The sequence below is a fragment of the Lineus longissimus genome, chromosome 3, assembly GCF_910592395.1.
Source record: "Lineus longissimus chromosome 3, tnLinLong1.2, whole genome shotgun sequence".
Taxonomy (NCBI): Eukaryota; Metazoa; Nemertea; class Pilidiophora; order Heteronemertea; family Lineidae; genus Lineus; species Lineus longissimus.
Window position 1 is genome coordinate 8,464,401 of NC_088310.1, and position 17,955 is coordinate 8,482,355.

The 17,955-nt window shown below is 41.5% G+C and overlaps 1 protein-coding gene across 2 annotated transcripts; it reads right to left on the reverse strand.

The window, feature by feature from the left end:
* Positions 1 to 1,578: 1,578 nt before the first annotated feature.
* LOC135485658 (CB1 cannabinoid receptor-interacting protein 1-like) lies at positions 1,579 to 17,879 on the reverse strand. 2 transcript variants are annotated; one of them, XM_064767980.1, is made up of 4 exons: positions 17,765 to 17,879; positions 12,494 to 12,678; positions 5,203 to 5,347; positions 1,579 to 4,746 (listed from the first exon to the last, which is right to left on the reverse strand). In XM_064767980.1, the coding sequence occupies exons 2-4, from the start codon at positions 12,658 to 12,660 to the stop codon at positions 4,582 to 4,584; spliced, it is 477 nt and encodes a 158-aa protein (XP_064624050.1). In that variant the 5' UTR covers positions 12,661 to 12,678; positions 17,765 to 17,879; the 3' UTR covers positions 1,579 to 4,581. The 2 variants fall into 2 exon arrangements, with proteins under 2 accessions (XP_064624050.1, XP_064624051.1); XM_064767981.1 differs by lacking the exon at positions 17,765 to 17,879 and adding an exon at positions 14,072 to 14,150.
* Positions 17,880 to 17,955: the final 76 nt, after the last annotated feature.

Below are 17,955 nucleotides of genomic sequence, written 5' to 3' on the forward strand. Positions count from 1 at the left end.
CCAATGTTGGCCTATGTTAGGCCATGCTACTTCTGAACAACATGTTGGTTGGTGTTGGGCAATCAGCAGCCAATCAGGGAACATATTTGGATCATGTGATGGAGCTACTGGGACAAAATGGCAGCCTCAATGAAAGATAGAGAATGGCAATTTCAAGAAATTGAACACTTAATTTCGGAATACGAAAAGCTTCATCCATCCGCAGGAAATTCTTGAGGCTTTTGAAGTCTGAGGCCATTAACTCTTGAAGGAGGCAGTGATAGGCCCCATGCATGCTTTTTCCACAAGTATGGCTTTTGTCAGTTGCGGCGGCGACGGGGGTTAATCACAACTGAAAGAATTGCTGCTGAAGCACCTAGGCATGCTTTCTTCCTGTGGTTCTCCATTGTTTTAAAGAAAAAATGAAGAGAAATGACTGATTTTCCCTCCATATTGCCCTCAAATTCATGCCAAACACGGCCAAACTTAGTCAAACTTGTTTGGCAATGTTTGCCTGTGTTTGATAGTGTGGACGGGTCCCCAAACATTCGCCAACATGATGTTGGCTCATGTTGGCCAACAATTGTTGGCGAATGTTTGCTAGTGTAGACCTTCATTTATCGATCGTCCTCGTGATGTCACCAAGAAATTTTCAAGGGCGGTACGATCGATGTCCAAATCACGTTTCGAGCCGGCAAATTCAAATGACAGTCTATGGCACAGGGAACACTAGAAGTCGGTTTTTGGTGTCTCTGTGTCATGCCGTGAAATCATGAACAATACTACTCTCGATGATATTTGCATTTTATGATTGATACCTCAAGTAGCAGACGATAAGGAGATCCTAGTCAAATCAAAGGGCACGTTTGGGTATCATCAAGTGCATAATGATGATACGAACAGTTTACAGTTAAAAAAAACATGTACACAAAGCTTTGAAGTCGTGTCAAGTACTCTGTTGACCACTCGCAATTTAGGTTGCCATTGTCAAGTCCTCTTGAAAGGCCAAAGTCTCTGTCCTGCCACGTCGCTTTTGCGTCAGCAGTTGTCCGTGATACACATAAATTCTCGAGGTGGTCTTAACCGGAAAATGTTTGCATTCGATTTTTCATTTCGCTTCAAGAGATGCAAACCTATAGTTGCCACGTCTTGCCGCAACCATGCATCTGCATTCTATCACAATTGGCCCACGCTAATACACCGTGGGAGATATAGGTAAAATTGTTTCGATCCTTTTGGCCAAAACCTACAGCAGACGGAGAAAAATGGTACACGTATGCAGCAAAAATAGCTCGTTTGCTGCGGTCATCGCAAGTACTTGTGACAAGAATCGGCGGATCGCTGCATCCTGCAATGAGTATCAAACCCAGCGATTACCGGTTTTGCCCGCTGACGAGACATCTTTTTGTCCGCGGAGACACCGTGCCCTCTATAGTAGCGTAAAAATTGGATTTTAAGCAGATCCTCCATACTTGGTAGAAATCTAACCTGACAAAATATTAACCTCTGCTATGGAGAGTGGTATATAACCTTGCATTTCCGCCAAGAACAGGCAAGTTTCCCTTCCCGATAAAACATATCAACTCAGGTTTTGCTGTGCAACATTTATTTATTTACTAATATAAGCTGTGCTTGGAATGTCCCGTGAGCAAATTATTGACACTTCTCTACGTTACCCTATGTTCTAGTAATACCGTTAATTATAAAACGAAACAGTCAAAATCGACAGTATTGCCATCTTTCCAAAGCTGCGTCGGCGACTACAAGACGCTTTCGACATCGAAGGTTTTGCAAAGATGGCGCAGTCACTCTACCTTGCATTGCTATCAAATTGGCCATAAATGCATTTGATATGAGCATGAACAAGCACGAAATGTATAATGCAGTAGTGCTTATTAATATATTGTATAGGACATCACATATTATGGAATGCAAAGAACAGTTTGCCAAATTTAATGGTAATCAGTGCTGAACTATAAACTGAGCATTCACTGTTAGCTGAGCAACATCGTGCTAGATTAATATTGGTATCATGTCTTCATATTAATTCTATCTGCAAGGGCGTAGCTAGTTTTTTGGTCGGGGGGGGCAAAATGATACTTTTTGAAATTTAGAAACATATTTTTTTGATGACCCCCACTAGATACCCCCCTGTTCTGTAGACAGACGAAAGACACAGTTCTCTGGTCGGCGTGGATGAACAACATTTGAACACTATATAGTTACACTACCAGTGAGTTTAATATGTCGCCCATATCAGGCTGCTGTGTGCAGTGATCTAGTTGTTAAGCTCTATACTATGATTTTAAAGCAAAAGAGATATTTGGACCATTTCAGTTCAGTTGACAACGTACCATCACACATACAGAGATACATGCTACCATAAACACATACTATAAATGTACAACTCTGCATGCTTGGTTGGACAAACTGGTTCTTGCAGAATAAGTTACATAACTTACCACTATGTTGCCTATTGACATTTACAGGTGACAAAAAACCAGGATATCTGTCCTTTTGACGTTTCTTTACCAGAACTTCCAGATAGAATGTACATGTAACAACATTTGCACTATCACTGGTACAGGCTTTTACTTTATACAAAACAATATCTCGCTTTCACTTATCGTACAAAACAAGATCTCGCATTTACTTATCATCCAAAACAAGATCTCGCATTTACTTATCGTACAAAACAAGATCTCGCGTTTACTTATCGTACAAAACAAGATCTCGCTTTTACTTATCGTACAAAACAAGATCTCGCTTTTACTTATCGTACAAAACAAGATCTCACTTTTACTTATCATACAAAACAAGATCTCGCATTTACTTATCGTGCAAAACAAGATCTCACTTTTACTTATCGTACAAAACAAGATCTCGCTTTTACTTATAGTACAAAACAAGATCTCACTTTTACTTATCGTACAAAACAAGATCTCGCTTTTACTTATCGTACAAAACAAGATCTCACTTTTACTTATCATACAAAACAAGATCTCGCATTTACTTATCGTACAAAACAAGATCTCACTTTTACTTATCGTACAAAACAAGATCTCGCTTTTACTTATCGTACAAAACAAGATCTCACTTTTACTTATCGTACAAAACAAGATCTCGCTTTTACTTATCGTACAAAACAAGATCTCACTTTTACTTATCGTACAAAACAAGATCACGCTTTTACTTATCATACAAAACAAGATCTGGAAGAAAAGATATTGCAGACTCCTTTAGCAAGTTCCGCATTGCGGAGTGATCCTTTTGTTGTGCTTTGTATTTATGATACAATCCAATACATCGAATACATTAGGTTTATGACTAATAGGGGACGTAGCTTTTGAGTAACATCATGTAAAAATATTGCATGCTTTGATATAAATTGATACATTTCATTGAGATTGCATATCGTTTTATTGTGCGTGGTTGCGTTGAATTACACTCGGCTAATCCATAAATGATAGATTTTTGGAACAAGATTAGAATTTAGAAGGTGAAAATGTTTATTAATCAATTGAATTCTCCTGCGTGGTTCTTGATGCATACATCTCCTGAAGAACAATTTAGGTAATTGGGATCCAGCTTACAACAATGTGGCTGTTCGAAAAAACCTACGTTTGTTCTTGCTATCAAAAGTACAACTGGCTACATGTATCAGCGTTTCGCAGACTTACTTCTGTAGGTTAAGAAACAATAAGAAAATGCCCTGAATCTATGTCGAGAAAAGATGAATTTGTAGTGAGAGAGAGCGCTTACGAATAGATTTTTTACGAGGGAGTACGAATAAACTTGTGGAAAACCCCCGCGCAGTTGATGACGTAAAACGCAAAAAGGAATCAGCTTTGGTAAGACGGACTCCTCATTCTGCGAGATGTACCATCTATCTGCTATTTCTAGATCAGAATACAGACATTATCACAATATCAACACTCTTAAACCTCTAAAAATAAAGTCAGTATGTATATACGATTGTATAAAAGTCACCCACGACAACATTTGCAAAATAATTGAGTATATAGCACCAAAATAGATCCAATGATACGAAAGTGACAAGCTAAATCACGAAAGAGATTCTACAGTCCAGCAATGCTGCGGCGTATTTGCATGCACAGGCGGCACGATGGCGATATAATTAACAGCTTGCTGATGTCAAGGCACAGCTCTCCAGCATACCACACGTCCAACTCGTTGTTGGGGACTTCCAAATTGGTTATGACGCAGGTTTCACCGCCAGAATACTAGGGAGTTTTCGCATATCCCCGGAAACACCTAAGCGAACGCCTATCCCATTGTTCGACATCAGGAGGTCGAACAACGGTATAGGCGTTCACGTTGGCGTTTCGGGGGATTTGCGAAAACTCCCTTATGTTTTCATTACTCGTCACTTCCCCTCCAGCAATTTTTTTAAAAACCTTTGGCCAATTAGAACCTGCATTCCAGCTCTGAGGCCCAAAACAAGCTTAAAAAGGGCTTCTAATTCGCCAATACATCAGTAAGTCTTAAAACTCCGGCTGGAAGGAAAGAGATGAATTTCGACCGCGTTGATGAAAATGCTATTACTGGCAGTATGATCGATGTGCTCCTTCCGACTGGCTGCTACCGAAATGTTGTCTTCCGCGTATCAACGAATGTCCTCGATTCCGACAACTTGCATTCGTAGTCTACACAGTTGAGTGGTGAGCCCCACACCACGTGGTCCTTGTCTGTTTCCTTGTAGAACTTGCATTGCATCACATCTTTGAACGTACCCGCATTATCCACCTGAAGATAAACGAAAACGCAGTGCTGATAACACATTTAGCAACTTGACTATAAAGGTTTCGCCACGTCGCGGAACGAAGATGAGCGGAAAAGTGTATTCGGTAAGGGCGCGGCTCACGTGGAATTGATTTTGTTAAGTTTACTTCCTAACGAAAATTTCAAATAAAATAAGGATTAGGCCGTTATTTTATTGATCCTGTCACCACAACGAACGACGAAGTAAGAATACGAAGCCCGTCGTGTTATCAAGTCATGCGCTAATTCTTTTCGAGACATTCGACAATAATTTTAGCATTGCAAGATATCAGTTATCGGGGAAAGTTTTTAAAAAATCTGCGATAATAGGCTATACATTTTCATGGTCGGAATACGTCGTTCGTAGCGTTTCGTAAGAGTTGGTAAACCTGCCTAATGTGACATATTAAGGACTGAGACCTTAGATACACGTGTACTCACATTCATTTCAATTGGCACCTCATGCCTCTGGCCCCTCTTCTTGAGAGCCACACCTACGGTCGACCAGATTCCGGTGTAAACACATTGCATATTATCTTTCTTGACTTCATCGAAAGGGATGTTGGCTCCGAGGATAACCAGGGACCTGAAAACAGTTCGTGGAATGAATGAGGAGGAGACAAAAAATCTGTTTCATCCCAAGTCATCATAATTTTGCGCGTCTCCGCCAATTCCTGACGCAAGGTTGGTTGCAGCTACGTTGACCACCCAAAACGTAGCTACAATCCAACCTTGCGGCAGGAATTAGCGGAGGCGCAATGACTTGGGACGAGGCTGACAAAAAATAACGGCCATATTTTGCAAACCGGAGGTGGCTTTGCTTTAATGAACAGTTTAGAATGCGGTTGGAGCTCGCTCCATGTCGTAAAATAACACAGCGTTCGTTGTGTTACTTCAACGTGCTTCAAATGAGGTCCATTATTGAACAGCGCTGAATCGATATGATTAGAGCTTCATCAACACAAAGATTTTAATGTTTAGCTAAAACTATATCGACTTCCATTCACAAACATGGTCAAAATGAGTGAGTAGGGGACATAAAATCGTGTTACATGTACCGTGGAACGCATATGAGCAGTTACTCTACGCTATTATATATTGTTATAAAAATGACGACCTTAATTTGTAAACCGGAAGTGGCTACACGATTTGCCGGTCTAAATGAGACAACCAATACCTCCGGTTTGGTATCAATTCCTTAAAACATTATACACATGTCAACTAAAACAGTGGTAATGAACGCGTGAGACTTGCCCGCAGCATGAAACATGGAGATGATACGTCACCATAACTGACGCTTTGTCAGCCACTGGTTCATAAAAATTGGCGTCGGGTTAATTGAACGGCAACCCACATTGAATTTCAGATGCTGTCAATATTCAAATTGCTTCTAGCCTATTCCAGTTATCAAACGATTTGAGTAACCCATCACCACGGATAGCTCTCGTCAGCTTCATTACAGTTTGTTTAGTTCTGCGACAAAATCATATCGCTAATTGCAAGACAGCTCTCTGCTACGGCATGCCCGTCTTGGGAATGCAGCCGCAATAATACCACATAACCAACATATATATAACTTAGTTTGGTTCCCATTATGGAGCAAATTAGGATCACTATAATTGAGTAAGCGTCCTCAGACCCAGCGTCCGCTAGGATTTGATTCTCACACTCCGGTGGGTCTCGGCAATCATTCAATATTTACCGACCACTGGATTGAGCAAATATCTATCAGGGAACTCCTACATGTCATGTGTACCAATCCCCTCTTCAGGTTCAGGATAATGAGCTCACACTGATCAAAGAGGAAGGCACGCCAATGGAACGCTCCTAGTGGATAGGATCCAGTTTTGCTGAGACAAGAAATACCTCAAGTTAGGTATCAATTCCTAAAGCCTTGATTTGCATGCATTTTATACAGCGCCTTATTCTCGAGCCAGCGGTCTCAATTTTACAATCGAGAAAATATTATCAGTGCAGTGCCCTAGTAAGCGCGCCGCACCCGGGGGGGGGGGTCCATAAACCCCCTGGTTGGGAACCTGCTATAGTTCCTTCCGCCAATTTTTGTTTTGATAGACGATTTTCTCCGTGTATCTCTTTAGCAGTAACTCAACTGTCATCACAATAGCCAGCAAAGAAATGGAAAAGGTCCCCCCTCCCCCCTGGTAGTCTGGCACTCTGGCAAAGTGCAAGCTCTAGTGAACTCACGCAAGTGTCGACATAGGGAGCCCCCCCCCCAACCCCGTCCTTCTGACATGATTTAGCCAGTGCATTGGGGGGAAGGCACCCCCAAACCCCCCATTGGCTTCTCAATAAGTCCTTCCGAGCTGCTTACCCGAGGGCGCTCGAGTGGAACCCCCAAACCTTCATGATAGTAGAGTCCTGTGACACGTTTAACCCAGGGCGAGGAAGGGGTACCCCTTTAATGGTACCCTAACCCCAACCCTCAACTATCATTACCCTTCCTTTTCACTGGCATGATATTGGCAAGACTGCCAAGACGTGGTAGACACTGGTGACTTCCTTGAGACAATTGGGTCAGGTTTTTCCCCCACCAACATGTTGCCGAATGGTAAATGCATAAAAAATTGGTTGGAAAGAGTTTTTGCAGGCCAAGAGACTGGAAGACACTTGACTCCTGATGAACACCAGACTGCTGACCAAAGAACCTGAGGAACATAGAACCCTCTTCATATCTGGGAGCATAAAAAGCCTGCTAGCGAATATTGATTATTCTTTAGGAAAAACCAGAAGATCTGCAAAACCAATGGTCCCCCATAAAAACATACATTCCTCCATAATGTGTCTTCGGATCCCACCACGGCCCATGTGGAATTCGTTCAAAAGGTTTATTGAAATCTCAAAAACTAAATTTTTCTCGAAACGGCCAGAGTCCTCTATTAAAACCTCTGTACATTACATGTACATTGTTGTGCATACGTTTTGGTAAAAAAAGTAAACCTTGGACCAATCAATCTGCACAAAATTTTATATATGTCAAGAAGAACCCTTTGCCAATAGCATAATAAAGTTTTAAAAAATTCCAATACCGATTGCCTGAGAAAAAAAGATTTTCGTACACCATATCCATCAAAACGTCACTGGCGCATTGATATGGCCCTGTCAAAGTACAAGTTCTAAACTGACCAGTGAGACCACATTTTCTTAAATATATTATCAAAAAGCATATTTCTGTGATGGCCTGACTCTGTAGATTAAGAATCAACCACAGATTGAGAATTAATTCCACTTTGGTCCATTCCAGCCATGTATTTACCACAACTTGACATTTTGATAAGCTCTATGGTTTTTGCTTGATTATTCGGGATTATATCCATTTTAAGCGTCTTTTGGATATTATTACTAAAGTCTCAAAAATCAGGGGGGGGGGGAACCCCCCCCGAACCCTCCAGAAATTGAAGTTTGATTAAAAAACAGTGAGAATAATCGTGTGGTTCTCTCTCGGAGCTCAGAATAGTCAAGTTGCTTCATTCGCGCGTTTATCTCTTTTGGGTGACCGTTGGTGACATTATTTTTAAGCCATCTGAACCGAATCCATGGACATGAAAAACATTGTTTACATTCGATACGTGTAGGCCTACACGTTAACTATAGAAGCGCTTCGCAGAAAGGCCTTCGGCCTCGGCTTTTCTGCTGCGCGCTTACAATATGTATCATTGTATGGATGACACGGACACACCAATAAGCATTACAAAAACACATGACATTGGGCTATATGAATAAAGACTAGCAAATACTTTTACTTCAATTTTGTACAGAAAGGCCAAGTGTAACTGTACATAGGGTTTTAGATTTAAAGGATTTGCTAGTCTTTATTCATATCACTCATGATTTCCAAAATATTCTCCTCCTCTAAACGTATCCGCTGTCTCTCTCTTCTTTTTGCAGGCCATTGACATTGAAGATTCCATGTTGCCCAAACAAAGCCTGGCTAATGCTAGTCCGCCAAGGCTGACGAAATGAGCTGACTTTTGCAGTGGGAAGAGCCTGGCCGAGGCCTATATGTTGAAATAATCAACCAGTGGGCTCAAATTATGACTTCGCTCTATCGTGCTGGTTTGATTGGCCAGACACGACCGGGGTAAGGGAGTCATACCCAGCAATGACCAAATAAGAACTTGATCATGCAAATATCTTGCCAAACGGATGTCATTCTCAATGTAATCTGCCAGATTTTGTTCGTGGTAGTTCTATTGGTCCCAGTGGCTCGATAAGTGGAGAATGGCCGGTTTGGAATGGAGGGAAAGCGTCTCGTGGAAGACCAAGAGAGAAGGCACTTGTTTGAGAAAGCTATAGTTGGCACTTTTGACTCATTTTAGGACCAAGGAGGTGAATCATAGCACAAAGTAAGGTCAATATTTGAAAACATGTCTTCCCATTTAAAGGTCATATATCAAGGTTTTTTGCCATTTTCTGCTGTAAGACGATTTCAAAAGTGTACCTAACACTTTATACAATACAGAAAACCAAATGCAATTAGCTCCATCCATTTTGAAGATACAGCCAATTATGTGTTTGACAACTTGATTACCTGATCAGGCCAGCAACTGGCTTGTTAGAGCCAGGCGGCGGGTTCAGCAAAAGTTGTGATGTAGATCAGGTCATCCGTACATGTCATGCAATCATAAAAGCAGGAGGGCCTTAATTAATTATGCACACCTGGAAGTAATGTGTTTCATTCACTATGGTGTATTGTGTGGCTCCGAATTGTGTCAAGGCTAGCACAAAGAACAATCGAATGACGGATGGGACCCATTTTCATGAATTTCCAAAGCCAGTTGAACGAGAGAGGAGGAAGCTGTGGATTCGGAAGTGCAAACGTTTGGAGTATTGGAAGCCTGGGCCTTCGGCCAAACTTTGCAGTGATCACTTTATCGATACGGATTATCACATGAAGCCGGATATCTGCATCCAACTGAATATTAAATGCCACTTGTTAAAAACAGCTGTTCCAACCATGTCAATTGCATTTAATGCCCGAGGCTGCTGAGGTCGGTTGTTATACATAATGTGTAGGCCCCATTGGGGCCTGTGATACCGCATAGTGTCTTCTTGTGTTCCAGCCATAGCAAGGTGACAGCGACACAGGTCAGTGTCAGTGACAGCCACTGTCAATGACAGATTATTGTCATCTGACATCTAGGCCTATCTAACGTTGCACGGCATTATATCGTCACGTCAAGATGATTGTGCATAATACCGTCACTTTTCAATAGTAGTTCAGCGTCATGACATAACTGGCGATACAACACTGACGAGGCGAAACAATATTGTGCAACATTAGTCTGTTCAAAAATCATACATGTTATGCATCTGCAACCGTCTATCAATGTCTTTTTTGCTATATCGGCAGGTCTGCCATGCAAATTGATTAACCACAAATTCTAATCACTTTCGTCCGAATGATCACTCTCATTATGATCTAGTGATATTAATGGCTCGAACATGTACAGCTCAACGTTTAAATATCCTTCTGTATCGACCAAAACATCCTCAAATTCACTGCTCTCACTCTCTGAACTGTATGCGGAAGCCATCTTGCTTTGTTCTGACTGACCTGATCTACGTCATCAAAAAATCCCTAGCGGCCACATGTGGAACTAATCTAAAGTTGTGTGTGGTGGAAAATTCAAATAGTTTAAAATTGAAAATTGAAATAACTAAATAATGACTTTATTATTAGAATTTTTTTAATGTCTGGGATCTTGTTTTTTTAACCCTCAACATATTTCATGAGTATCAAGCATGTTTTCAAACCTTGATATATGGCCTTTAAGTGATGTGACCCAAGGTTTACTCATCTCCTTGGTCTGGCGAGTGCCGCTATCCGATTATGCTCATCGATTACTTGTTACGCGGCCTACCACGGTGGCATATACCTCCAACATGGTTTATGCGAAATCAATTACATGTATAACCATAGCAAATCTACAAGTTGCCACCACGAATTAACCGCGGCTTCAGTGCAGCATTGAAGCCAACAAGTTACAGGCAGGGGCAGGTTCATTTGAAAAGATGTAACATTTGATTCCACACTCAGAAGCCGCATTCAGCTTTTACGTGCCTCATCAAATCATAGTTGTCAAATGAAAATACATGTAGTTCTACTGAGCAACCTCTTCAAATCAAGATCAGGATTTCGTCTCGGGAGAAGCAAAAAAGAAAGAATCGCTGACACTTTGAATTGAGCCCTTTCCTCAGAGGATAGGCATGACATTTTCACTGATGAATACAAAATGATGCACGAGTTACACGATTGGCGCAAAACATCCCCATGCAGACTTCATAAACGACTGGTCTTGTTTTTAACGTGTCGTAGTTGGTAAGTTTGATTCCATCCGAATCTCTGTTAATTATTTCCGTGATGTATCTCTGCAGTTAGAATTTCTAATTCTTTGTTGAACTGACTTCAGTTTATCCAGTTCCACCCGCTCGTTCATTGTGCATAACAGCTAGTTTCTCATCAATCATTTTCTGAACATCATTACGCTGCGCACGGATTAGTAGTCATCCTGATTTATGGGACAAAGATACTAAATCTGCTGCTACTTTTTTGCTGGTTGAACAGGCTGCACGAGATACTCTTAGATTAGATTTGTGGCGCTGAATTCAGCCTCGACGAGACTTGGTTTGATTGAAACTGACGAATATATTGCCGCCAATTGAATCTTGGTTAAAAACGGGACGATGGTCTTTCTTTATTCCATTTATTGTGATTCATTCGTGACAGAGCTGTCCGCCTTTGCAAAGAGAGAACTTTTTTTCCAATCACTCCTTTTTATTCAATTGATTAACTGGTAAGCTGAAGCATATAAACAACTATTTGATAAAATTCCCCCATAAACGTGCAGTGGTCGGCCGCATACGAATTGAATTTCTCTTTCCTCGCACCGCTATCCGCTAAGTGCAAACTTGTGTCGCCGGTGGAGCTTCTTTTTATTTTTTAAAGGTAGCAATTGCCAATATAATGCGCTTGGCAGTAAAAACATGGTGCATGGTTACAGAAAAGGTCATGGTCATACCATTAAAAACACAAGACAAAAGCAGAGTTAAACATGGTAAACATGTATGGAATCACCCCCGGATTCACCGCTTCTCGAAAACTCAATCAGCGTCTTTGTTGCTCCGCGTCCTCTGAACCAAATTCCTGGGGGGCCATTCCAATTTATCACATCCTGAAGGCAACACAACGCTCTTATTTTCTTACAAAATCGTTTCATATGTGCTGCTATTTCATCGTTATTTCGTTTTCCCTCATAAGTATAAATCTAATTGGTAGTATGACCCTTAGTTATCGGCAGTAGTTTTGTCAAGAAACTTGGCCATTTTGCACATGAGCGTAATATGATTCGATATTGTCAAAATGTGACCTTATTTTATATACTGCATTCCAACATGTCTGTCCAAACAATCTTTCAGTCTGAGTCTAAAAGATCTAGTCATTCACCTCTGCTAGAAAAAATCCTCACCTTTTGCTTGGCTCATTTCTTATGCTTTCAAAGCTGCAGATGCAGAATTTCACGCTTCTCATTGGACAATACGTCTAACGGGATGTCACTCTAGTCTCGCGAGATCCATACCAAACGAAACAAGGGTAGGAAATGTTACGTCATTTGCTGGTTCTGATAGCTGATTGACGTGATGTATCACCAAATTCTGCATTCGAAAATTTCTGAAAAATAAATTCTTTGTCTCCTTCCTATAATATACTTACTCAAGAACCTTGGGAGGTTTAAACGTGATCTCTACTTTGTAATCAGTATTGACAGCCATTTTGATGGTCCTGTCCGAAGCAAACCGCTGGCCATCGTTCTTGAAGTAGACTTCTTTGTTGTTCTCGACCCGCCGCCATGAGACCAGGATCCGCAGGCTGTCAGACATGATTCAACTCCAAGTTATCTGCAAAGAGAAGCCCGATGGATTCCTTTAACATTTTCACTTTAAACAACGATGTCTGACGGACTGAATATTATCTGTTGGTTGTCGCCCAACCATCCCTCAGAAGGTCTTCAGCTTTCAACGACAAAAAAATTATCTGCCCTCGTGCGAGTCGTTAATTGCTATCTATCACAACCATGCTTCGTTTTCAGCACTCATGAATCCCGTCGAAATGTGGCAGGTGGTTTTCTGGTAATTTCTATCCATCACAACCACGTTTCGTTCTCGGCAATCATGAATGCTATCGACAAAGAATTTGATTTTAGAAAATCTTGGCCAAACTGCTATGTGGTAAGAGACCACCACTCCAAAAACCAAACAGAAATTCCATTTCCCCGATCTGTCAAGATGTTGACATCAGTGGTTCCATCATGGTGATAAGCATTATTCAATATCGGCGCGGAAAGATTGGATCACCAGTTTTTGTATGACACGATCGATATTGAAGGTCGCCCTCAGACCAATTCGTATCCACAGATAGGAGATCACATTCGTCAGCCATCTTTCAACAGGCAGGTTGTTATGTGTATATGGAATAATCGCAGGAGAAACATGTCTTTCGACATAACATATCACTGAACGGAAGTTGGTGCGGATACTACTCCAAACAGCCATATATGTGAAGGGGAAAGTAATCAACTGAAGAGGGATAAGCACATGAACGCAGGCGACTTCGACTGTACTCTGAAACGCAACGGAATCTCCATTGGCATTTGTTTTCGACATTACATATCACAGTATTGGTGCAGTTGCTATTCCAAACCGCAACACACGTCAAGAGCCGGTGTAACATCTGTGGTTGTTCCCCATGTTTCAGTGTTTCCAAACAATAGGCAGCTAGAGAGACCATGACTTTTCAATAGGGGGGATACACAGAAAAACTCGTCAATCTATTTTTGAGCGTTCCCAAACAATGAGGGGAAACACTCAAAAACCGAAACACTCAAAAACATTACACCGGCAATAGGGAGTTTTGGCAAAGCCCTTGAAACGTCCACGTGAACGCCTGTCCCATTGTTTGCCTTCGTTATTAGGAGGTCGAACAATGGGATAAGCGTTCGCGTTAGCGTTTCGGGTGCTTTGCGAAAACTCCCAACAACTCGAGGGAGATTCCACGTGTGAAGGTTGTTTTTTAAGAAAAGACGGTATAACCCGATGCCAGGACCCCTACCCCTCGGCGGCGGTCAGCATTGTTAATGCTACTGGGGGTATGCTTGGTGGAAGGCTGCTACAAGCAATCCAGGGATGAACAACAGAAATCCCATTTTAAAATTGAGTGCATAGTACGTCCCCGGGAGCGGGGGCAGAGAATGGTCAAATGTACATGCCTTCAATAAGATCCACAGAAACCTACCTCGCAATGTAGAGTGTTCTCAGTGATATGTAGGCCTATCTGATACACCCGTGGATAAACTGAACAGCTTGCTTGTACAATGAATGACTTAAAAATAATTAAAGCACAGCTTGTATAGGCCTATGTTGAATAACAATAACCTAGTTAATGCACTGCTGTAAACTATTGTAATGGCATTGACAAACTTAGCCCGGTTACTCCTAGGACAAAGTTATGAGATATGACGAAATAGATCATGCAGATACCGGGTTGGCTATCTGTCTGAAATTAATAGAAATGACTTGGGCGGTCAGAATATTATCGAATATTTTAAGTTACCAACATTTTCCTATGCATTTTCAAATAATTTTCGAAACGCCAACGTGAACGCGTGTCCCATTGTTCGGCATCATGATCAGGAGCTCGAACACGAGAACTCACTATAGATACCCGCTTCAGTCTTTTTCCGGGGCATTTTTCGTTGCAATTCAGCATCGCGACACACCACAATCCAGCCAGTCTCTCCGCTAATTTGTCGTTTCCCGACACCCACTGAAGTAATTACATCAGAATCGATCCTTTTAGGTGCGCAAACGAAATAGGTCTGAGGCGACATCGTGATGAAGGTGATGTTTTGCTTTGAGGTGGAAATATGTTACCCTATAAACACGGTAATGACGCTTTGAAGCGGAAATTATCTGCGGATGGATCTGACGCTCTGGGGACTGAGTTTATATTCGCCAGATCTGGTATTCGAGGATGCATAGTAGCATTTGGATTTAGGCTGAAAAGGAACCAGCATGAAATGTTTCACACATGCTGATATCCTCTCTCTTTAACTAGGCGAAAGGTCGAAAAAAACATATCGAAAAAAATATATCTCTAGCTACCGTTCACATCTTTAAGGCAAGACCCATTCATCCATTATTCGCCAACGCGTGAAAAACCTTTGAAAAAAACATGTAGTACGGACATGATTGCTTGTTTATTCTCTGTACTATTCTCGGGTTTGAACTGCCTTTGCCGTGACAGTTTGTGCAGGACCTGGCCCACTTCCATTTAATTATTATGGTATAAACACCTGTTTTGTGACGGGCATCCTAACTTTCACATTATAAGACATACCACCTTTTAGCTCTGGCTCAGTTAATCAGTTAAAAGACATTAAGAAGGTTGAATCTAAATCTAGCCGATGCCCTTCTCAGATGAAAGCGTGACATTTTGTGAGGCAACCGCGTAAAAAACCTAAAAGATTTTCAACTACATGTACCTATATAGAATGTTGTATTGCATACTCTCAGCATCTTAGCCGCTTTGATGAGCTATCAAAACCTCGCCATTTGCAGCCGACCGCCTTTAATTTATTTTTGAACCTGCCAGAAAAGTCAATCCCATTGTAGGGACATATATGGCAACCTTCAGACTGGTTCGCCAAATTGATAATGTATTCATACGCCATTGAATATAAATCTGCATGCCATCATCAACTTCGTCATCATCACCATCGTCGTCAGCGTAGTCAATATCATCATCATCGTCGTCATCATTATCAGCATCATTGTCATCATTTCCATCGTCATCATCCTTATCATCGTCGTGATCATCATCGTCATTATCATCATCATCGTCTTCGGCCTTGTGATCCTATTCGGATCCTCCTTGACGTTTAACTCAGTAAGCGCAGCTTCGTCGATAATGAAATGCATGTCAATCTAATATAGCCTATAGATTATCGATCGGTTACATCTATGATGTACATGTACATGTAGCGATTCAAAGCTAGAGCAAAACACTATTGAGATGTTGCCAGCAGCATCATCACCGTGGGAATAGATAACCGAGAGGAGACGAACATCAAAGCAATATGTTGCTTGAGATGTTCTTTTTCCGCTGCATTGATAGAGAGAGCAAAATAGTGTATGATTTCGCCTTACTTGGTACCTGTTATGGGAGTCGCAGTTTGAGACAAGGACTATGGTCGTGTGCCTCCATTGAAAGCTCGGCAATATAATGCATGTACACCTCCGTCTTCGGGATTCGGAATTTTTGAGATTTACGCTATAGACTGTCACTCCGAAGTTGGCCGTCCTAGATAGTTCCACCCCAGAGCCTCAGAGCTTTGTGGTCAGGGGACTGTCGTTTGGCCAGTATTCTGGAATGTATTTTGGAAAGTATGCCGAAAGCTGTACATCGTTACCGAACCAACATCCGTGGTAATAACTTTCTTTCTAAGCGAATGTCCCAATGAGCGGGCAATGCAATATTCGTTGTCGACCATCAGGTATGAACGAACCAACGTTCGAGACGTATATCTCTGAGCGCACGGATCCTTGGGATTCCTCTTTTGAGCCTATCTTTTGCTACCGAAATACTACTCAACATGCACAATATGATATTAGATATGGTCAGGAATAAGCACTGATCCTACTGAGCTAACAGTTTCGTCTCTACCCAAACCGTCTAGAAATGCAATCGAAGGAATATCTGAATACATGTAGCAAGGGAAGGATTGTGTCCCAGGCATTCAAGAGGAATTGCTGACGTCATCGATCTGCGTCAGACATTTTGAAAAAAATCTAAAGCGTATTTTGTTGCTTCGTAATTGAATAGGGAAGGGAACACCCAGTCCCGCTTCTGATGGCACTGTAGCATGTACTAATCAATTACACATTAGCATGAGGATTGATTTATGCTTGACACACTCTTAGAGATGAATACCTCGAGAAAGCGAGAGCTATATTATCGAACAGGTTCGAGTATAATTTGCTTCGAGTGTGTGTCTGCGACAATGAGAAGGCAGTCAGAAAAATCTAATATATCTGGTACCAAAATTATTTTCGGCTCACTTATATATTTTGGCTGGTACTTGTATACTGGTTGTTCCAACCGTGCTCGCGAAATGATCAGCCCATTATCTTAGCATAAGCTCCGAGTTACGCATTACCGATGCCTGCGGACGAGCGACTTGACAAGTTGAGAGGGAGCTGTGAGAATTTTTTTAAAGCATATTGGCAAGAGGATGGAAAATCGAGAATGGCTTGTTGGAGAAAGTTTCTAGATAGTACAATGTAATAAGAAAAACGCCGTCCCAAATACGTTGATAGGCACTGTTCTTTCGCCTATCTTACTATCAAGCGCATCTATATGGGCGGTGAATGATGGGACAACAAAATAAAAACAAAACGCAATTTGTAAGAAACCAATTCTATAACAAAAAGAGCTCAACGTGATCGCATGACGGCTTCGTCTCCAGGCAACCGACGGGAACTGAACACTGAGAATCTTCTTTAAAAGGATCTTCAAGGAATTCGATTCGGCAATGAATCCTCAGTGATTCTGTGACCAAATATCATATATTGTATATCACTATCTTCTTTCAGGAATACAGAGGCTTGCATATCATGAATCACACATTCATTAGTTGAATATGATCAATAAATAAGTGCGGTCGAACACACTTTTTCCTTTTATTGGCAGTGTATAGGCTATAACACTCACAACATCAGAAGGCAAGAGTGCGAGTGTGGCTATCAGATGACTGAAATCGTTATTACCATCATCAGTTAGTTGATAAGTTGATGAGACCGCAGGGTGAAATACATGGATACATGCGTTCGAAGCGATGAGACCAAGCTGAAAGATACAAACAAAAAGCTAGTGCAGGTGAAAACGTACCAGCATACTTCGCCAAGTGTACATAAAGCCTTATCTTACCTTTATCAGTGATACGGTGCCTTGACGTATTAAACGCGGTGTTAGCTATTTTATTCCGAACATATCAGAAATTGGTGCACACAGTCCTCAATGCGCGACTTGTTTTGCTGATGCCTTGGCTACCGTCTGCCAACCATGCTATGAGAGGAACTCCCTCCCCTGGTTTATTGATTTCTCAGGTTTATTCTCTG

Coding starts and splice junctions, on each gene's coding strand:
- LOC135485658 (XM_064767980.1), bottom strand. CDS start 12,660: ATGTCTGACAGCCTGCGGATCCTGGTCTCATGGCGGCGGGTCGAGAAC. Junction 5,348..12,493: donor AAACCTCCCAAGGTTCTTGA/GTAAGTATATTA, acceptor AACTGTTTTCAG/GTCCCTGGTTATCCTCGGAG. Junction 4,747..5,202: donor AGGTGCCAATTGAAATGAAT/GTGAGTACACGT, acceptor GTTTATCTTCAG/GTGGATAATGCGGGTACGTT.